Source organism: Zeus faber (assembly GCF_960531495.2).
Source record: "Zeus faber genome assembly, chromosome: 20".
In the NCBI taxonomy this organism is placed as follows: Eukaryota; Metazoa; Chordata; class Actinopteri; order Zeiformes; family Zeidae; genus Zeus; species Zeus faber.
In genome coordinates, this window is record NC_137207.1 from 17,890,407 (window position 1) to 17,912,906 (window position 22,500).

At 52.6% G+C, this 22,500-nt stretch overlaps 1 protein-coding gene across 1 annotated transcript in view; it reads right to left on the reverse strand.

The window, feature by feature from the left end:
* Positions 1-22,500, reverse strand: part of LOC307245525 (zinc finger MIZ domain-containing protein 1-like) — a 102,473-nt gene that overhangs the window by 23,498 nt on the left and 56,475 nt on the right. The window contains exons 3-5 of the mRNA XM_080021144.1: positions 14,132-14,255; positions 9,254-9,367; positions 6,769-6,874 (exon numbers count right to left, since the gene is read on the reverse strand). Of these exons, the coding sequence (XP_079877270.1) occupies positions 6,769-6,874; positions 9,254-9,367; positions 14,132-14,200 (289 nt within the window). The 5' untranslated portion in view covers positions 14,201-14,255. The remainder of the gene's footprint in view (positions 1-6,768; positions 6,875-9,253; positions 9,368-14,131; positions 14,256-22,500) is intronic.

Genomic DNA, 22,500 nt, shown 5'->3' on the forward strand with positions numbered 1-22,500 from the left:
GCCGTTGGAAAAAAACAAAAACAAAAAAAAAAAAAACACACACGCATCGGTCCAAGACCCAACGCCGGCAAAAGGAGGAGGCGTAATTTAACGTCTCGGTGCGTTATCGCCTCGGCTAAATTAAGCCGGGCGGCCATTCAGGAGTCGCAAATGTTTAGCGACGTCCTCAATCACCGTCGGGACTCGACGGCAGGGGTGGCTTTTTGGTTTTCTAAACACAGCCTTCGATTCAACCTAACTGCCGCCGACACTCCAACATGGTCGAGGCCACCGGCGGCGTTTTTTTTTTAACATTTATTTTCTGTTTGGGGAAAAAGCCTCAGCCGGACCATAGGTTCACCGACCGGAGAGAGAGAGGGAGAGAGAGAGAGAGAGAGAGAGAGAGAGGTAGAAAAACATTTCCGTGCTGAAAGCTCTGGTGAGAGAAATTACGGCCTGGAAGGCCCCGTGTGTTTTCTGACCTCCGGATGGAGCGAAGAATTTCAGATCCTTCCGCCGCCTGACGCGTCCCTACTATGGCTACCCCCCCCCCCCCCCCCCCCCCCGGAACCCGAGGACTCGAGGCCGCGGCGCGTTCACCACGAATCACCAGGCTAATTTAAGTGGGGGCGGGTTTATTTTGGATTTAGCTTTGGCGCGGATTGCCAGGGCATATTTTAACAGTAGGAAAACACCAAAAAAACAGTTGAGAGAAACGGCGAGCCGTCGTTTTTTTTGGGGGGGGGAAGCAGTCAGTCACACCGCGTCTCACTTAATTATAGTCCCTCGCCCGTACGGAGAGGCGAACGTGCGCCACATTCCGACCCAAACAGGCTCCGGCAACTCGTGCTCGGGCTGGTCGGAGTTCTGAGGGAGACTACCCCCGAAGAGTTGCACCTCGAGAAAAGACAACAATTAAATTGGACGGCAGAGTGCACGGAGGTGTTTCTCCGCAGAGACACACCGGGGACAAGGGATCCAGCCTTTCACCGTGGCGCCCTCGCGTCTGCGCGATCCAGCCGGACGGAATACAGGACAAAAAATCTTGTATCGGGGAGCGGGACGTGCAGCCCCACGTGTAAGCCACTGGAAAGTTGCCGTACCGGGAGAGGATTATTAACCCCCCCATACAAGTTAGCGCCTTCTTTCACTCTTCCACAATGCAGGGATTCCACGAGCCTGCCGAGCCGCGAGCGATTTGGAATGCGCCGCGCCGACCTACAAAGAGGAGGAATCATGATTGAGCGTTTCGTCTAAACACTTGCACGGGACTGACCCACTGTCACTGCCAGGGGGCCGGGCGCTCTCCGGATAAGCGAGCGTACGACACCGACGACACGGATCCTACCAGGCCGTATGACACGTCCCGTGACGGGGGGGGGGGGGCCTGATGAATTTATCCGACGCGGAGCGAGTGATCCCTTCCCCCCCCCCCCCCCGTGACAGCTCCACGTGCGTGGCAATTGCCCCTTGGTTAGACAGTCCGACGTAATCACAGATTAATAGAGCGGGCTAATCCCATTCAGAAAGAGGTCGCAAGTACCAGACGGACCCCCCCCCCTCGCCTCCGCGTTGTGGGCCACCTGCATAAAACAAAAAAACAAACAAACAAAAAAAAAAAAAAGGGCTGGGGGACACAAAACTTGCCTAGCTTTACAAATCGCGCACTACAAAGTGATCAGCGGAGCCATTTGTCAGTTCACACTGTGTCAACTACACCGGGGCATTTCTCAAACAATTGGCAGAGGGGGTAGCAATGCACGAGCAATTTGGGCTCGGTTCCAGGGCATCATCCGGCCCCCGGAGACCAGAAAATCACTTTGCTCCTCTCAGTCTCCGCCGTGATTAAATATATCTGTTCAATTTAGGTTATATTTAATAACGGTTAATAATAATGCAAAAGAAAAAAAAGACCGAATAAGTAAATGACGTGTTACAAGGCGGATTTTCCAAACGCCCGTTCCTCGCACAACTAAAGAATAAAGCCCATTCCTTGCCGCTTTGCTTTTATTTTGGCCGTCCGTGGCATTTTGCGATCGATCGATCCGTCACTAATACAGGGTGTTTTGAGGTGATGGTCGACATCGATTTTTCTATTGCTGAAATTAGGTTTCCCCCCCCTCAAATTTCCCCCGTGTGCTGCGAAGTAATTCAGATGACCTAATGCCACGTGTCAAAAGCAGACAGGTCTGAGGACTATTGGACAGGTTCAAATTGGACAACGCTTTTCATTAACGTTGACCTGATAATTGATGTGGCCGACAGCCTCCTTCTTAACCTGAGGTCTAGCTGGACATCTGCGCCGACCTGGAGCTCTACCGTATGTGGAAAGCCTCCCCGGTCACCAGATCTTGTCCCTTCTGAGACAATGTTTTGTTTTTTTCCCCCCCACCCTACGAACCATTTCAGGAACCAAGGACTTAGTCCCTTGGTCAATTAGTTTGAGGCGTTTTCGCGCCGCAGGAACGTTTTTTTAAGCTCCTACTCCAGGGCAGGAACCTTCAGTGATGTAAGTGCCGGTGATTGGTCCGGACCTAAGCCCACAGTCCATCCCCTCCGGTGCCCGGGTGGAGTCGCGTCGCTCCGTGCGTGGACCAGCCCACGTTCACTCGGCGGTAATAAAGAAAAAAACAAATAAAAATGAAGAACCAATACAAATCCAATATTTCGATTGGTGATTCATTTCATTTATTTTATTTTCCGACATTCATTGAATGAAACAAAAAAAAAAAAACCCGCCTGTGGTGTCCCGATGCATTGTATTCCGATGTATTTCACGCCTCAAATTTTGTTCGTTAACAAGATTTTGGTGAAATCAGCGAAGGTTTACAGACTGAACACAACCTGTAGCACGAAACCCGCGCTGAGACCCCATTGGCTGACACGGCGACCAGGAAAGCCCTTGAAGGTGTCGAGTTCTCGGGGGGACGGGGGGGGGGGGGGAGTCGGCCCGAGGGAGTCCCCACAACCGGTCCTAAAACGCCTTTTGAGAAACTTGGGCCTTTTGTCCCATGGGTTCCACTTGGATAGCTCAGGCTCCCTAAAAAGCGACTTTCTGGAGAAACGGGGGAAAAAAAAAACTCGACGGAAAGCCAGTACCCAAAACACAGCGACAGATGCGACCGGAGCACGCCACGACCTCCACGGTCCCTGGGTGCCGTTGGGAAAGCAATCAATAACAATTTTTTTGGGGCCGCTAGAGTTCCTGTTTCGAAAGGTCCCGGGCCTAAACGGGTCCTCATTTACTTCTTGTACCTCGGCGGAAAGGCGGCTGAGGCCCCCGGGCGATCGAGCAGCCACGTCAGGTCTCCTTTGCCAACGAAGATCAGGAACAAACATGACGTACGGGAAGCCAGGAACCAGGGGAAATGATTCCCCTCATCCTCCCACATTAGCCACTACCTATTTTTTATCCTTCCTGAGTGGATGGTTTGTTCTCGGAGCTTTGTCGTCAGGGGCTCCCGGAAGCCTCTTCCCTTTATGGCAGACACTGACTTGCCTGTCTCTCTCTGGCGCTGGATGGCCGACCTGTTGCCGCCATTCTTGGCCCCATGTGATTCACTCCCCTTCCCTGTCGCCGGGCAACGGCTCTGCTGGATGTCAGGGAGCGGGGCCGGCCCCTGGGGCCCTGTGGGAGGGAGCTTTTAACAGCGGTCCTCCTCGCTGCTGGTGTGGGCTCTATCTCTCTCTCTCTCTATCTCTCTCTCTCTCTCTGTCTTTTATCTGCCTCCTGGTTTGTGGACTTCCAATACGGAGCCTTTGCAAAGTTTAACCTCTGCAGAAGAGCGCTGGGCCGGCAAAGTGGCTTTTCTTTGTCCAATTTTCTATGACTTGACTTTTCGTTTTTCCTGTGACTTTTTACCTACTTTGTAATATCTATGCACACATAACTGTCCATGAGGTGGAACACGGGCTGTATAAAAAAACGACCCAGAATTAATAATCGGCAATCTGATCATCACCCCTACAGAGGGGGCCTTGATTTGACCTGAAATGATCGATGAATTAGCACATTTAGCGGTGAGAGTCGAGAGTGAGTGAGCGATTGAGAGAGACATATACTGTATTTCCTCTCCTGTATCTCACATGGTAGTGATGTTATAAGAGTTAAAGGCTAATACATCACATATATTAATATATATAGATATATAAAAACCCCAAACAGCATAAATCAGAACAGAGTGGAAATTCAAACTGTATGCGAGACTAAATTCCATGGACTTGAAGACTCAGAGACGCAGAGCACCGTCCAAGGCTCCTCAGCAGCAGTTGCAGACCCTCGTAACCAAAGACAGGTGGAAGCCACAAATCAAAAAAAAAAAAAAAAAAAAAACCCGCACGAGGACCACGAAACGTGTTCGCCGCAACCGCGGCCGCCTCCCGCGCTACTGACAGCAGATACGTCTTCATTCCCCGCGATGCTCCGACGCGCTGTTCTACAAGTTCGATAACAGCGGAGCGGCGGTCGTCCATCACGACCCGCCTGTCGATGATACCGCGCGGACGCAGAGGAATTCAATGCGACCATAACTTTGCTCGACTTATTACGCGTCCCGAGAAGGCCCGGGTGTGAGAACGCGCGGGTCAAAAGCAACGGGCCGCGCTTCTCAATGGCGATAATGTTCCCAAGTGTAGACGCTGGAGCGCCGGGGCGAGGCACAAAAGCTCCCAGTGTTCACACGAGACATGTGGAGCACAAGGTGCAAAGCTGGCGAGCCTTTTTTTTTTTCTTTTTTTTTTACAACCGCCGTGAAACAAGGAAAAATACTAAAATTGGGGATGCGGCGTATGGATTGATTTTTTCCCGCTTCCCGTGGCGGGCGCCGATAAGATAACCGATTCACTTTTTTTTTTTTGCATTTTAGAAATACGTTTTTTGCGCACACCAAGAAAGGCTAAGATGTCGGGAGCAACGGTGAATGGTGTAATATTCCATAGCTCGGACCTCACAAAATCCAAGTGACACCGCTACTGTTTACGCAACACAGGCAACAGAAAAGTTCAGACTCCCATCAAAAAACTTCACAAACATCCTTGGGCTTTCCTAGAGCATCTTCGTAGGGGATGGTGGCTCAGGCGGTAGAGCTGGTGGTCTAGTGATCTAAAGGTCGCTGGTTTGATCCCAGGCTCCTCCTGCTAGCAGGCTGTAGTGTCCTTGAGCAAGACAATTAACCCCTCATTGCTCCTGATGGCTGCGTCCGTCGGTGTTTGAACAATTGTAAGTCGCTTTGGATAAAAGCGTCTGCTAAATGACTAAATGTAAATGTAATGTAATCTTGCGATGGCGGCTTTTCGGGGGTGACTTCCAGGATTTGTTGTGTTTGAAACCCGTCGGCTTTTTCCCCCTCCCCTCGGAAACCCTCGCGTGCGTCGTGCATTTGCGGGGTGTTTGTCTTCCTCTGGGACGGTGAAAGACGCCGTCCACCCTGGCGACAACACGTCTGGCCCCAGGCGTGGCTCACCCCAGTCGCAGCGGTTTGACGTCATGAGCGCGTCAGCGACAAAAGCAAGCTGCCGCTGCGCTTGTTAAGTCAATGAAAGCAATATTGCCTTCGTATTACCGGCTCTTTTTATCTGTTATAATATATCGGAATAGTACATAATAATATACATTTACTATTATCAGCCAATAATTTATCGGCCTGATAAACACATCGGCCACAACATTAAAACCACCTCTATAACCACTAATAATAGTGTAGCTCCCCCTTGTGCCACCAAAGCAGCTCTGACCCGTGGAGTCATGGACTCCACAAGACCTCTGAAGGTGTCCTGTGGTTTCTGGCACCAAGACGTTAGCAGCAGATCCTTTAAGTCCTGGAAGCTGTGAGGTGGGGCCCCATGGATCAGGCTTGTTGTTCCCGCACATCCCTTAGATGCTCAATAGGATCGGACCCTGACCCCGACCATCCAAATGATGTAGAAGAAAACGTGATTCATCAGACCAGGCCACCGTCTTCCATTGCTCCATGGTCCAGTTCTGATGCCCACGTGCCCATTGTACGGTAGGCGTTTTCGGTGGTGGACAGGGGTCAGGATGGACTCTGATTGGTCTGCAGCTACACAGCCCCATACGCAGCAAGCTGTGATGCACTGTGTGTTCTGACACCTTTCCTTTGATAGCAGCATTTACTTTTTCAGCAATTTGTGCTACAGTAGCTCTTCCGTGGGATCGAAACCAGGCGGACTAGACTTCGCTCCCTACGCGTGTCAATGAACCTTGGGCGCCCATGACCCTGTTGCCAGTTCACCGGTTGTCCTTCCTTAAACCCCTTTTGGTAGGTAGTAACCACTGCATACCGGGAACCGCCCACAAGACCTGTCATTTTGGAGGCTCTGACCCAGTCGTCTAGCAATCACAATTTGGCCCTTGTCAAAGTGGCTCAGATCCTACGCTTGTCCATTTCTCCTGCTTCCGACACATCAACTTCAAGAACTGACTGTTCACTTCCTGCCTAATATATCCCACCCCTTGACAGGTGTCATTGGAATGTGATGATCAATGTTATTCACTTCACCTGTCAGTGGTTTCAATGTGGTGGCTGATCGGTGTATATTGTGCAACCCTATGTCAGCGATCACAAATAAAAACAAATGAAGCCTCAGAGATGTAGATGAGAGTAAATGAAGCAAAGGAAAAAACAGGTGTTTGTCAGAGTGCTGCGACCGTGTGCTTTCTAGCGCCCAAGTATCAGGCAGCGCGTTTGCCGCGTGTCTTTCCCTCTTCACCGGGGCCCGGCGACCGGGCGATCTGAGAAAAGCGCGAGGGCGAGGAAACGCCGGTCTTACCTGCTGATTTTGGAGTGAACTTGTCCCTGTTGGCAGCGCACACGGCCAGAAGCCGGTAGCCCAGATCCAAGTCGAAGCCCTGCTGCGCTGCTACGCGGCTGACCACCTAAACGACAATTCAGCCGGGTTAAGGAGTGCGGGACACAACAATGCCTTTCACATTCCTTCCTTCCTACTGCTCACCTAACCTTTTTTTCGGCACAAGTGGCTTCAATTTGAATCGGCGCACCTCCATTCCGAAGACACTTCTTGAGACTATCGGCCGACGACGCGTGCATGTGCTCAGGGGGAAATGGGGAAATTGGTACGCGTTGGGTCACCTCTGAGAAGGGTTCATCCGTGCAAAGGCAACCACTACATTCATCCACTCCATATGAGGTGGTGGAGAGAACCTTTTGGAACCGGGTCTGTGGCGTACCCACTGAGAAGACACATTAAGGAGAGACCCCTCCCCCCCTATATGGCACGGCAGACCCAGTAAATCACCTTTAAGTGGCACAAGTTACTTTGATTTACCATTGCCATTATCTGCTCAAAGAGCCGCCCACCCCGCCTCCCTCCGTGCTTTTGACCTCCGGGATATTATGACCCGAGTGGCTAACGTGGCTCCCCACAGAGGTGGGATCGTCTCCCCCGCGGGCCCTCCAAGGGCCCCGTCGCGCTGCCGCCGTACCCGCCCCGTTCGAGACCAGCCCCGAGGTACTAAAGCCCAACACGGCTCCTCACACCGTATCATTATCTTCCGTAAGTATAGTCTTGACGTGACACCAAAAAAGATCATGCGTACGTGGCCGTTATTTATAGGAAACGGCCATTAAGGGGAAAGATATAAGAGGGCCGAGCTGTCTAATTAAGATCTACACTCGAGAGGCATGTTCCGCTAAACGGTAATTCTCACGCACGATGTTGCAAAAAGTCGTTCTAATTTCGGCGCCTTAATTGCGCGCGGCCGCCTGAACTGCGGTGGATTTCCTGGCGCGAGGTAAACACGCGCCTCGGTCTCCTCGTTTGTTTGTCGAAGCATAATGCGATAAATTGCCTGTGCCTGTGCATCTTCGGCGCCCGACATTGTGATACATGAATTAACATGTTTTTTTAAACAACACGTTTCTCCCTGTCCCTGGCTTTAATTAAGTCAATACTTCATTAAGAACCACCGGTCTCAATTGCGCTAACTAATCAATTGCTTAAATTGTGGATGCTTATTAGACAAGTGACTCCAGTGGCAGTCGGAGGTAAAATAAACTGGCAGGCTAATAATACAAAAAATATATATATATGAAAATATTATAAATAAATATAATAAAAAATACATAGTAAATACATATAAATAGATACATAATAAATAAATAGTACATATAATTAATACATGGATAGATAAATATAATCAATATACAATAAATAATACAAATAAATAAATATAAATGTTTCCCACTGAAGCTGCAGGAGGGTCATTGTACTCTCTGAGTGCAGCACATGGGAAGGTGTACCGCAGCTATAAACAAAAAGTGAGCGTTTCCATGGGCTCTGCTTTCACGGCGGTAGCCAAATCCAATCGGCCAAACAGAAAAAAAAAAAAAAAAAGAAAAGGGAAAGGGGTCACCTGCAGCTGCACATTCAAGCAATAATCCAAACAATCGCTTGAAAGCCGTTCAAATCTATCCGAATGGGCTGCGTTCTGGATCACGGCATGCCACTCTCTCGGCATTACCGGGCGCCGCTGGCTCGCTCTGTTCTGTGGGGGTACGCATCGCTCCTTCGGGAGACGCTGTATGTGTTTTATTTTTCCTGTGGGGTTGTTAGAAGTATTACATTACGCTGCGCGGTGCGGTGCAAGGTTACTTTCTGAGTGACGGATCCACGGTCCATCCGTATCGTATTGAATTTCGGTGTCAGTGTGAACGCAGCACATCAGCTGAAATGCAGTATGTGCTCACATTTCCCTCTCAACAAATTTAATCAGGTACATCTCTTCATGTGCGCAGTGGTCAAGTCCCTTTCTACAACAAAAAGGAATTTGAACGGAATCCCGTGACGATTCTACAATTATCGCGGGATATTAATAATTCAATTAATCAAGTCGCTACAAGCCTCAACACATTTAAATGGAGAAATTAAAGAGTTCTGGAGCCTTTTTTTTTTTCTCTTCTTCTTCAAAAGCAACGATCGCTCCACAGTTTAAAAAAGACATTTGCCGCAACTCATCCGTCCCGCGTGTCCCAGAGACCTACATTGCATATTTCACACGCCTGGCGCAGCGACCGCAACCGAAGTCAATGAAAGGTGACCAAATTTTACAAATTTTCCGTCGGGCAAAGTGCCTTTTGATTTTCCAACGACCTTAGCACAGATCGGCAGCAGCAGGACATTAGTATTCTCCGTATCCCGAGGGGGAGGGATAGAAACAGCCAATGCAGCAGTTGTTCTACCAGCCCTTCCCCGTCCTTGAACCCTGGAGTGTGGGAGGCTGCCAGTGGCGTCTTACCGTTAGGCATCCCATCAGGCTTTGCTCGAAGGGACGTTGGAAGGCCCGGGGGTCGCCGCACCAGTCTAGCAGCTCGGTCGCTGCCGTTTGGAAATTTGCTGGATTTTGTAAGTGCTGGGGGAGGAGGAGGGCGGGGGGGGGGGGAGAAAAAAAGGAAAACTTTATGGAAAAAAATTAAGAAAAAATGAACGTCCATTCAAGCAACTTTCAAAGCATAATGGACGCAATGCGTGTTTGCTGAGATTCATTACAGTTAATGATTTACTGAGGGAAAAAAAAAAGAAAAAAACAGTGCAGACCATAAACAAATGCAATCAAACAGCTATTAAAGGTTTGTTATTGAGGAAGGGCAGCGGGACGCCGGTAACACGGTGAATAATGAACTGTACTCGGGGCGGCGAGAAAAAAAAAAAAAAAACACGGTACATATTTGCGGCGGAACTTAACGGCGCCCGCTGTGAGTGATTGAATTCGCTTGTTAAGTCCAAGACGGGGCCCCCGCGGCGTGGGTTAACAGCGTTAACGCGCCGGACTGAAGGATACGTCCCCATTACGCACAGACACAATCACGCTTCCACTTCACCCGGCCCCCGGTCCTCCGCCGCACCACCTTCCCATTACGCCCAATAAATCACCCAGGACGGCCATGTGAATAGCGGCGGGGGCCCTTATTTCAAGCGGGGCGGCCCTGAGCTGGCGCCGTGACTTTATCTGACAACAGACTCCTTGACCTTCGGGCCCTCCTTTATGGCGTTCATTCGCTTCTGTCCACAGCTCCCCCGGACCCATCCGGACCCCCCCCCGCGTGCTAATCCCCGCCCCCCTCCGCGCCGCTCATCAGAACGGGAATGACGGATGGGGCCTTTTGGCGGGATCGCGCCCCCCCGAGATGCACGCCCGCCGCTTTCCGCCAGCACGGCGGATGGCGAGGCCGTTGCTTTCTAACGCGGGGGATCGAGAGAAATAAGACCTTTTATGCCTCCGCTCCGAGGTGATCCGCTTTCTTTTTTAATATATTTAAAAAAATTTTTTTATGGATTATACCGCGCAAACCCTTTGTTAGGGTTCCGGGCCCGGGCATCAAACGGCCTCCCGCTCCACGGTATCGAAAGGTAAACACAGCCTTGACGTCCGCCTTCTGAGCGCGTCCCCCGTTCCGATTGCGCTTCAGAGGGAGGGAGGGAGGGAGGGGGGCGGTGAGGCACGGACACGGTCGTGGATCCTGACCGGGTTTGGTTTGCTGTTTTATTTTTCTCCCGTTCGCTCTTTAGGGGGCAGCAGAGGGCAGGGTTTGATCGGGTCGGGCTTCCACATCAATTTACAAAACCGCCGTTTGACGAGGGGCCGAATGAAAATCGTCGTGTTTGCTTTATGCTTTTGTCCTAGGCTGCCCCCCCCCCCCCCCCCCCCCCCCAACCCCAAAAGTCTTTGGGGCTTCAGGGACAGTGTGTTGGGGGGGGGGGGGCATGGTGGAACATGTGAAATCTGCCAGTGGTTAAAGTCGACTGGAGGAAAGTAACGTTCGCTGATGCTAAATTTAGACAAAGTCTGGAAGCCATGCACGCATGCAATCAGTGCAACCAAAGACGGAGGCTGTGTGTGTGTGTGTGTGTGTGTGTGTGTGTGTGTGTGTGTGTGTGTGTGTGTGTGTGTGTGTTTGTGGTGCGAGTGTGTTTATGATGCGTGCGCATGGGGATGGGTGTGTGTGTGTGTGTGTGTGTGTGTGTGTGTGTGTGTGTGGGGTTCAGTAAAAGGAGGACGGGGGGTGGGGGAGGGGGGGGGGGGGGGATAACCAGACACCACCACTCTGGCTTGAAGTGATTACTGTTCTTTGCACTCAGAACAATTGGTCCCACCAGTGTGGCTGTCACGCGGCGCCGCTTGGCAGTGCCGTGCCACAGATGTTCCCCTCTTCTTCCCGCGGCCAAAACCCACCAATCAAACCCAACGCGGCGGCCAAAAGACATTCGCTGACGTGCCCGCACCCGCGCCCCCCCCCCCCCCCCCCCCCCCCCACCCCGCCTGGAGCGCGAGAGTCGTCGTCCACCATTTGCGCCGAGGCCCCGCGCCGCGTCCGGGGGAGAAACGAGGGACAAGCGACGACAGATCCGAGCCGGCGCTTCGGTTTTCGGCGACGCCACCTCAAACGCTCGCCGCCTCGTAAGCAAGGCAGGGGGGGGGGGGTTGCGCGGCGCAGCAACGCGAGAGGGAGGGGGGGGCGGGTGGGGGTCTCCCCGTTTATCTTGACATATTGACATTTACAGTTTGAGGAAGCCTTCCCGCAGCGGGCGGGAGAGTTCCTACTTCCTGCCAGAGCCCTCGCATATCACCGAGCGGAGAGCTTTGACAGCGAGCTGGCTCCTCCACGGCGAGGGGGAAAAAATACTGTCTCTGAAATAGATAGCGGCGGTATCAAGCGGCCCATCTCCTCCGAAAGTGCTCACCGTGGTACGCTCCGAGGAGGGAGCGGGAGAAACCAGCTGTGCGCTGAAAAACAACGTGTTGGGGGTTTAAGGATCAAATAAACAACAAGTCTCCATTTTTTTTTCTTTTTAAGTCTGCTCCCGTATTTGGAGGTTAAACAAGCAAACATATCTATTTGCTGTATTAAAAAAACTAACACGGATATGCTAATTCAGCGGCATCCGCGCACCGACGTTTAAAAACAAAGACAGCGTTTCGATGACTTTCTCCCCAGGGCGCTCACCTGCCGGCATTTGAGGATTCATTTTCCCACCGCTCATGCAGATGGGATCTCCACCGAATCCAAACAAAAACGCCAATTGCACCGGCCGCTCATCCTCTCGTTACCCGGCTGAGTAATGTGCCGACGCTCGACCGACACAACACAAATGTATTCTCACGGCCGGACCCCAAATTGAGAATTGCGACGGTAATGATTTGCGATTTCACTTTTTAACCTGCGGCCCCGCCGCATTGACCGCTTCCAATTTCCTGCGCTTTGCCATCGGCCGTGGCGGTAATTCGTCATTTGAGCGAGCGAATCAATTTGTCGTCGCCCCCCTGGTGGCGGCGGCGGCGGCATGCGAGGGGGGGGGGGGGGCATTCAGGAAGGAGACGAAGGGCCCCCCGACAACGGGGAGGCGCTTCATTTATATTCCGGCACCGGTGCATCCGCGACGCCTCCGAGATGCCAAAATTTGAGCGGGGGGCCGCACACTTTCAATTAAAGCTAAGAGCCGGATTGGTTTACAATATTTCCTTAATTATTTTAATGGATGGGATATTGGACAATGGGCGGCGGGGAGGGGAGATAGCGAGTTAATTGTTCTGATCCCCCCCGATGATCATCTTTGTGCGCGGGGAGGAGAATGGAAGGCTGTCTGAATGGGCTCGCTGCAAGTCTAATTGGCAGGACATAAATGGTATTTATTATACGGGCCTTCCAAACCCTGATTGTCTGCCGCACAAAGCGCCTTCTATTAGCGGGGCACTGGCTCTCACTGGCTGGTTTGAAATGACCCGCCACTTAACCATTTATTAGATGAACTGGAGGCCTCCTTGTACGCCATGGATCTCTCTAATTGGCATGTTTGCCCATGTGCAGAGCGGGCAACCCCCCCCCCCCCCGGTCACCGCCATCGGGATGTGTTTGTTTAAATTTTCGCCTCGCGGGGTTAATACATTTGACCCCGGGCATAATAATTGTTTACGCTTCCGTGCTGGACGGATGCAAATCCCCCTTTCAGCGTCTCTCTCTCTCTCTCTCTCTCTCTTTCTCTCTTGTTCTCTCTCCCGATGCTCTCGTACAGTAATCCTTTCGGCTCTTTAGCCGCGGCCACAATGACACGGGGCGTGTTTTTTTATTTGCGAAATTCAATTTCGCCGCTCACCGTAATTAATGGAGGGGGTTGAAATGGAATATCTGTTATCCCACTGTGGGGCTTGAGGGTGACCCGAGTGGGTGGGTGGGGGAGAGAGAGGGAGAGAGAGAGAGAGAGAGAGAGAGAGAGAGAGAGAGAGAAGGTCTCCGCAGGTCATTACCATTACCCCTCTCTCTCTCCCACTCCCTCCCTCTCTCTCTCTCTCTCTCCCTCCCTCCCTCCCTCCCTCCCTCCCTCCCGTGACACAAATTAACCAGCTTGCATATGTGCAAACACGCGAGGTCCGGCTCACGGGCGCACCTTGGGAGAGACCTGCGCTGTGCTTTTTTTTTTTTTTTGTGGGTGGGGCTAAAACTACCCAGAACACAAGGAGGAACACACAACAGAACAGGCTGTCAGTTAAACGGCGGATCAAAGGTATCGCCCCGGGTTACGCAGGAAGGCCCGCTTAATTCTGTCAGAGGCTCATCCTGGGGTAAACGGTGGCGAGGGGAGAACAAAAAGCGCTGGATTGGGGAGGAGTGGTGAGAGAGAGAGAGGGAGAGAGAGAGAGAGAGAGGGAGGGAGAGGGAGGGAGAGAGAGAGAGAGAGAGACTGGGGGAGGGTGGACGGGTTGAGGGACAGCGGAATCGCAGCCTCCCCCGCTCTCTGACCCCGGTTCAACCACACTCCTGATAAAAGACCCCGTCAGACTTAGCCGTTTACACCGGTCAGGAGAGATGGCGCGGGAGGGCACTGAATGTTTCTGAGTGCGCGTGTGTGTGTGCGTGCTTGTGTGTGTGTGCGTGCTTGTGTGTGTGTGTGTGTGTGTGTGTGTGTGTGTGTGTGTGTGTGTGTGTGTGTGTGTGTGTGTGTGTGTGTGTGTGTGTGTGTGTGTGTGTGTATGTGTGTGGGCTTGTTAGTGGGGAAGCTTCAAAGAGCTCTGGTTTATTTTCTTTTTCCCAATGACAACCTGTCAAACAGAGGCTCGTAGCGTTGGAAGGGGAACGAAATAAAGTGGGGGAGAAGGAAACATAAAGAAAAAGGCGCTCACCTGCTTGATGCATAGCAGACGGTCGTTGGTCTGCTGTATGTGTCTGTCCATCGACGGAATCGAGTTCATGTTTGATGATTGTCCCTCTTTGGCCTCTACCTGCCAGCCATTAAACCGGAGCGCTCTGAGAGAGAGAGAGAGAGAGAGAGAGAGAGAGAGAGAGAGAGAGAGAGAGAGAGAGAGAACGGCAACATGTTAGGCCACAGCTTTTTCTCCCACAAGAAGCTGCCAATCCCATCACCGCTGAGAAATTGCAGGTGTGTGTGTGTGTGTGTGTGTGTGTGTGTGTGTGTGTGTGTGTGCGCGGCCCTCCGGGAGCCCGAGTGACGTATGAGAGATATTGATTTGGCAGGTGACAAGCACCTCGGCGAGCTCAAAGGATGACATTCCCCTCTCAGCTCCGGTGACACCACCCTTAACAAGCCCTGGCGGCCGCCACCCCCGACGACATCACCGCACACACACACACGTGCGCGCACACACACACACACACACACACACACACACACACACACACACACACACACACACACACACACACACACACACACACACACACACACACACACACACACACACACACACACACACACACACCTTTGAGAGGATACTTTGGTGGGAGGGGGGGTGTGGGTGCTTGTTTAAAGCACCTCAGGGGGGTAAATGAACAGAGGTTGTAGGAAGGGCTTTTTGAACTCTTTTACACACACCCACACGCACACACCCGCACATGCACGCACACGCACACACACACACACACACACGCACACACACACCCTTGCTGGTCCAGCCTGTGGCTCAGTCGGCCTCGCCTGAGAAACCTTCCATCCCAGCGCGGTGAGAACATTAACTTGGCATGTGCTCTCTGTTTACATTACTCAGCCATTATGTAATCTTTGGTTAACAATTATCTGCACCCTGGGCCCAGGCATGTTCTACCTTCTGCGTTGGGTCTCTCCACGTCCGCGCACGGCAGCAGCAACAAGCACCACATCTCCTCCAGCGCTATTGACGGTGGAATGGCAGCTTCACGGAAAATGTTGTGTTCGTCCCTCCCCCCACAACCACCCCCACCTTTTCCGTTTTGTTTTTTCTTCCCTTTTACGGGAGTAATTTCTCACAAAAGGCAAACGCGCCGGGGGCGAGATTATCGCGAGTTTTAAAAAGTATTACGCCCTCGGCATTAAAGGTTATCAATCGCGCCTCGAGAGGGGTTGGTGGTCGGCGGGGCTGATTTAATGTTGCGTTCAACGTCAAATAAATATCGCGCTCGCCGCGCCACGCTCATAACTCACGGTGACCCGGTGAGTTCACGAGCAGGGCTTCTCCCTCAGGTGGAGGGCTCGTCTCCCGCTCCCTTCACTTCATCCCTCCGCTCCATCTTATCTCAACCGCCCCGTCCATCTCTCCCCGTTTACTTGCTGCCTCTTTCCCCGCGTCTGTCCGACCCCAACCGCCCTCCATTGGCTGCTACGACCACCGGCGCCAATTTCCGGGAATTTTATTTTTCCACGACGAGGCGCATGGAGAGACGCGGGAGAAGGAGTGAGGTACGCTGCAGAAGACGGATGAAAGGTGGAGAGAGAGAGAGGGAGGGAGGGAGGGTGTAGGCATCGCTGTTCTGCAGCCACACTGATAATGCTCACTTCGGGGTCCCTCGGCTGGATTTAACAGCGGTGCCGGTAATCTACGCCGCTAAACAGCGCTTACATGCTACCTATTGGCGCTGCCTCGCACTTCGAGTGAGAGGAGAGGGGGGTGGAGGAGGGTGGAAGACAATGGAAGACAGGACGGAGGGATTGGTTGCGTGCCGCGGTCGTGCAATGCAATCCACCTTCATACGCAAAAGGGCTCTGGAAAATCAAGACGTCGTTCCACTTGTTTGTCTACCCTAGGTGGAGCAGCTTCGAAGCATCTTTTCCGGCTCATTCATGGAAGCGGAGACGCTCCAGTGCAGGTTGGTCCCACGAAGCCGACGCCGGGCGCCCGGAGCCCCGATTAGGCCGAAAAGCGAAATGCTCCAACCGGTCATCCCCGCCACTGTGCAATCTCCCAGGTGAGCGGGGCGGTCCTGGGGGTGAGGCCCGGCGCCGCCCAGCAGGTGTCTCCCTGAGTACCGCCCGGCCCCGGCAGCTCCGCCCGGTTGCCCAAAAAGGACGCGGGGAGCGGGAGCGGCTTTTAAGCCCTTTTACAAGCTCCACAAATCCTCGGGCCGGCCCCCACCTAACGGGGGCCGTCCGGCCTGACCTTGCGGTTATTGATGAGCGACGTCTCTCCGTCTTGTTCGCACTCCATCCGTCCGACCCGCCCTCTCTCCATCCCTCACTTTCCCTCCTTCTTTCTCCATCTCTTCTAACACTCTGAGACTACCTGGCTCACTGCCACTGTACATACTGTAATAATGTAGTTAGTATCTTGTAATAATTCATATTTATAATTTATACCCTTTATACCCATAACAATAATTGATCCTCTTTATCCTGCGCATTTTGTATATTCTGTATATTTTTATACCTGACTATTTCTGTTGTATTTTTTAGTTTTTGTATATATTTGACAATTTGTATATATTATTTTATTTTATAATTTATTATTTTATTTTATTTTTTATTCAAAACACTTTTTTTTCTTCTTTGTTTTATGATAATGGTCTGCAGTGAAGCGGACCAAACCTCACCAGAACAAATTCCTAATATATGTAAATTTACCCCGGCGGAACGAATTCTAGATTCTAGATTCGGATTTCTGATGCCATTTGACCTCGGTTGCCATGTTGCGGAAAAGCCCGGACAAGACGAGACACGCGAGCAACGAGCCGCGCAGGACGCAGGATGGAAGATGGAGGACGGGGACGACCTCCAATCCACGTGATCCATTTGTTTTCTTCCCAAGGCTGGAGGTAAAAATAAAAAAATAATAATAATAAAAAAAATAATTAAAAAAAAGAAGATGTCTGCGATGACAGTGTCAGGGAGTAATTTAATTTTCAGTTATTCACTCGTTGTAATTAAATACTAGTCCTCTGTTGGAGATTTAACGACTAACAAGAGCCAAATTAAAGATTAAAATCAGGATGCCGGGGAGATATGACAGCAGATGCAATTATGAGCCTTCCCCTATTTATTTGCTCTTTCCTATTTTGCAGATGTTATCAGTTATTGCATTATCTGCGCCATTACCTTGCCTGTATTGTTCGCCTTGATTCTGCTTGTTAGCCCGGAAAGCCTGAACACATTTTTTAGTCTTTGTGCGGTACGGCGCGCGCGCGGAAAATGGGAAAATCAGCGTCGACGCCGGCATTATTTGATCTTAATTTACCGCAATCGCAAGCCAGACATTACACAACAAGTCGCAGAGGCGCGGGGGGGGGGGCGCGGGGCGACGGAAATATATGTATTGAGCGGGAGCCGTAATAAAACGAAGCGGGCGAGGTGAAGCGGGCTGGGAACAAATATAAGAAGGCAGTGGAGTATGGCGAACGGGGTGATGGAGCCACCACCAGAGGATTGGATGAAATTATCTCTTTATAATCAGGGAGCTTCTGCATGGCTGCGTCCTTACATTGCCCCGCTGACAGATGAGGCCTACCTCTTCAAATGGGCTTTCACAGCGCGGTGGGCACCACCTCCGGGGGTAAAACAATGTTTTTCTCCCCCCCCCCCCCCCCCCCCCAAAAAAATGCCACTACTTCGGGAGCTTGTGTTTCCATGCGGCAGGAACCCCCGCACCCCCTGGAAAAAAGGCGCGCGATCCGATGTGTTCGGCTCATTGCGCGTCCGCCCACCGACGCCGTCCCTACCTGGAACGAGCGGAGAGGGAGGCTGGGCGGGATTTAATTCGGCAACAAATCTGTAGCCGAGGTGGGGGGGGGGAGACAAAAGACGGCGCAGCGGAGCAGTGTCCCCGGCGCGTGGGAGGGATCGCTCTCTGAACCGTCACGATCTTCACGCGGCTTCACGGGACAGAATCCGAGCGCCATCAAAGAGGGTAAATAAAGACGCGGATAAATTGCTCGTCTCCGCGTGGGTTGGATGGCGCAGGGGGGTGGTGCGGCGGCGGCGGCGGTGGCGGCGAGAGTGGGAGGATGCATCGCAGAGGAAAACAAAAAAAATGGATCACGAACCCCGATCGCCACTCGTTCTCGCTGAGGAGCTGCAGCGGCGCAGAGGGGGAAGTGGTAGACAAGATGTAATTAATTCATATAAATGGTCTCTGTTGGTAACGGTCAGGCTCCTCCGAGGGGGGCGGCAGGGGGAAGGGGGAGGCAGGAAACCCTCCGATATGGACGCGCCGCTCCCCAGAGGGGCGCGGTGGCAAAGGGGAAGAAGAATGATCGAAGACGGGAAGAGGGTGTTAAAGCCAAGGTGTTATGCCCACTGCTCGGCCGGCCACGCGCGCGCACACAGCTTCTCGACACCCTCCCCCCGAGTGCGGCGGCAGCGGCATCATGATACCATAACAAACACCCACAGACACTTGTAATGGCCTTCATCACAACACTACAAACCGGGTGTTACACCTCCGCAGCGGCGTGTAAAAACACGCCCACCCACTGCCACCGTCCACCGCCCTGCCCACACACACACACACACACACACACACACACACACACACACCTCGCGCTAATCGACAAACGCAAAGTAGTGCTGACACCATTAAAAAGCGTGCGGCGACGGCCCGAGCGGGGGGGGAGGAGGAGGAGGAGGAGGTGGAGAACAAGGGAGGGGATAAAAAAAAAAAAAGAGGGAGAAAGGCCATCGACTCCTCGCGCCTCCTGGCACAAGGTGATTGCGCCCCAGCGTGCCGACGCCGTTCCCAGTGAATTGGGGTAATAAAAGGGACTAATCTGCGCCATCATCGACTGGGGCTCGGCTGTTTTGCTGCACTCGCTCCGAGGCGATAAAGACGCGGGGAGGGTGGAGGGAGGGAGGGAGGGAGGGAGGGAGGGAGGAGGAGAGATGAAGTATCTCTTCTCCCCTTGATGACTTTAATGAGCTGCGATTCCGCGATGCGTCTTGTTTTTTCTGAGACGGGGGGGGGGGGCTCTGCGCTTGTGTCAGCACTGTGCAGAGGTTGTCTTGACACATTCGGGGGGAGGAAGCGGTGCACATTCAGAGGGGAGGGTGGAGGGGTGGCTGGGTGGGGCGATCGCCAACCAGCCCGCCCGCCCAGGTCCTCCGCCTGGTAAGTGGCCAGACAGGCAGCAAGGACAAAAAGCTGTGTGTGTGTGTGTGTGTGTGTGTGTGTGTGTGTGTGTGTGTGTGTGTGTGCGTGCATACAATCTCGTGGAGGAAGCAGCGGAGGAAAAGGGGGGGAATGTGTGTGTGTGTGTGTGTGTGTGTGTGTGTGTGTGTGTGTGTGTGTGTGTGCGTGCCGCCCGTGCTGCTCTCCATTGTTGCCTCGCAGAAATGTGCCATAATCCCCGGCAGGCTCCACCATCCAGAGGATAATATGAACTGCCTCGCCGACCCACCTCCACACACACACGCACACACGCACGCACACACACACACACAAACACACCGCCCCCAACAGCCCTTCTCCGTCACCTCCTCCCACTTCTCCTCTCCCCTCCCCTCCCCCCATCCTCCCTCTTCTCCATCACGCTACCCCCGCCGCCACCTCCCCACATGGCTGCTTAACGGGCTTGGGAATGGATTTCTTGTATTTAATGTGGTTTGGTTTGCAGCTGCGTGTGTGTGCTCGCCGTGCGCGCACGCACAAGCACGGCCACGAGCCAATCCCAGCAGCCCTGTCACGCCGGTTGCTGTCCGTTGATCTCTCTCTCTCTCCCTCTCTCTCCCTCCCTCCCTCCCTCCCTCTCCAAACTGCTCTGCAGCCCTCACTCTTCCCCTCCCTGTGCCCCCATCTCTCCTCCTCTCCTCTCACGCAACCTCACATTCACTCGCCATTCCTGCCGCTCGCCCTCCCCTCCTCCCCCCCCCCCCCCCTCCCGCCCCTCCTCCCTCCTTTCCTTCCCCCCCTCGTCCTCATCCTCCTCCTCCTCCTCCTCCTCCTCCTCCTCTCATGACAGCTCACATAAGCACGCCTTCTGGATTCCTGCGGGAGCCCGGCGTTCAGTACACAGAGATTGTTCAGCCATCAGGCACATCTGCAGCGTGATTAGAAAAGCAAAGGGGGCACGGTGGGGGTAGGTGGATGGAGGGATGGAGGGGGACCACCACACAACACCACACCACTCCACCCCTCCTCCTCCTCCTCCTCCTGCTCTCCTCTCTCCACATCCCCTCGCTCACTGCCCTTCCTTAAAACCAGAGGGAGAACAGAGGCGGATGGGGGATCGCGGCGGGGGCCCAAGCAATATCTCCTCTCTAACCAAGTGTAACATTTCACCATGTCTCGGAGGCCGATCGCCGGCTGTGATAGAGGGTGTGTGTGCGCACGTGTGTGTGCACGTGTGTGAGAGCACGCGCGCGTGTGTGTGTGTGTGTGTGTGTGTGTGTGTGTGTGTGTGTGTGTGTGTGTGTGGGGCGCAAAAAAGAAAAAGGAAAAGAAAAAAAAAAGGGACAAAGGCAGATGGGGGGGCGGTCCCTCTCTACCAGAGCGATGTAGTGGAAGGGGTCGTATGGTTGACGGTTGCAATCCGCTAAGGAAGCGTCGCAGCCGTCCCTCCCTCACCCCTCCCTCCCTCTCCCCTCCATCCCTCCTCAATTTCTCTTTGCCCTCTCTTCATCCTCTATCAAACATGTACTCAAACACGCTAATAGCAAGGGGAGGGGGAGGCAGCGGAGGTAGGTAGTGTGTTTGTGTGTGTGTGTGTGCGTGTGTGCGTGTGTGCGTGTGCATGTCGATTCCCCTGGGGCGCTGGAGGCAGCAGAGAAGCACAGATGAGCCACATGACTCTCTGTGTGCGTGTGCGTGTGTGTGTGCGTGTGTGTGTGTGTGTGTGTGTGCGTGCGCGCGTCCTTTTCCAGGAGAAGCAGTCGCCCAAACCTGGCTGGGCGAGAAGCCATGCAAACAGCCAGCTCCAGCTCCACCTCCTCCTCCACCCAGGATCCCCCTCTACCGGCTCCCACTGCCAAGCTCGCCCTCCTCTGTAGAGTTTGCTTTTCATTTTCTCGCCCCCCCCCCCCCCACCCCCAGCCCTCCATCCCTCTCTTTTTCCAGGCGTGCGATGAAACCGTGGCGTAAAAAAACCAAAGCGGTGGCCGGCGATGCGGAGGATTCCCGCTCACAGCGTCCGGCGACCGGACGCTCCCGTAAAGGATGGCGTTCACCCCAAATATAGTTTTCCCGTATTTAAAAAAAACCCAAAATAAATGCATCGGACCTGGGAGCGCATAAGGTGGAAACAACAGGGTTCATCCTGGCATTATAAAATTAAATGACAGGACTTTCAAGTACTTTTTTAAGCACTCATTTCATTTTCAAGGACGCAAAACAAATATAATACATTTTAAATGTGATCCTTATTAATTTAAATATAATAAAGTCTTAGTCTCATTGTCTATAATTTATATTAGTGCATCAATTATATATCTATATATATACAGTACTGTATACAGATAAATAATTAATCTTATTATCGTCTGCTATTATAAGTGTCTATTTCCAACCATGCTGGATTAAATTGTTTTTTTTCCATGCACGTCAGCACAAAGGGGGCTATTTTCAAGGTATTTCAGTACTTGAATGTCTGAGCATGAAATTCAAGCACTTTCAAGCCCCTCAAGGACCTGGTGAGAACCCTGAAGCAACAAGTGATTTTTTTAGGGGGGGGGGGGGGGGATTTTCTATTTTCTTTCCGGCTTTGCTGAGCCATGTGTGTGTGTGTGTGTGTGTGTGTGTGTGTGTGTGTGTGTGTAGCTCGCTATCGAGGCTCATTCAGAAAAACCAGCCTGGAGTGAATCTTTTATTTTCTCTTCTCCTTCTCCTCGTCAGCCACTTATTTTCTCCCCCCCTACCCCCACCCCCACCCCTCTTTCTGCCAGCCTCCGACCCCCCCCCCCGACCCCCACCCACCCCCACCGGTTTATTATGCATTCAGCTCATGTGTCCCTCCTGCGAGTGGCTGTTCATTTTCCACATACCACACTTAATCCGGCCAGCTAAAACTTTGAAATAGCGGGAGCCACAGCATACCCGCTGCCAGTACCCGGGAGGAGCCATTATGGGGTCTGGGGCGAGCGACACACACACCCACAGTGAGAGAGAGAGAGAGAGAGAGAGAGAGAGAGAGAGAGAGAGAGAGAGAGAGAGAGAGAGAGACATAGAGAGAGAGATAGCACTGGAGGGAGGAGTGACAGCGGAGCCGCAAGATACATGGGGAAGGAATTCAAAGAAGGCTGAAAGCAAGGCATGGAGGTGTGTCTGGGTGTGTGTGAGTGTGTGTGTGTGTGTGTGTGTGT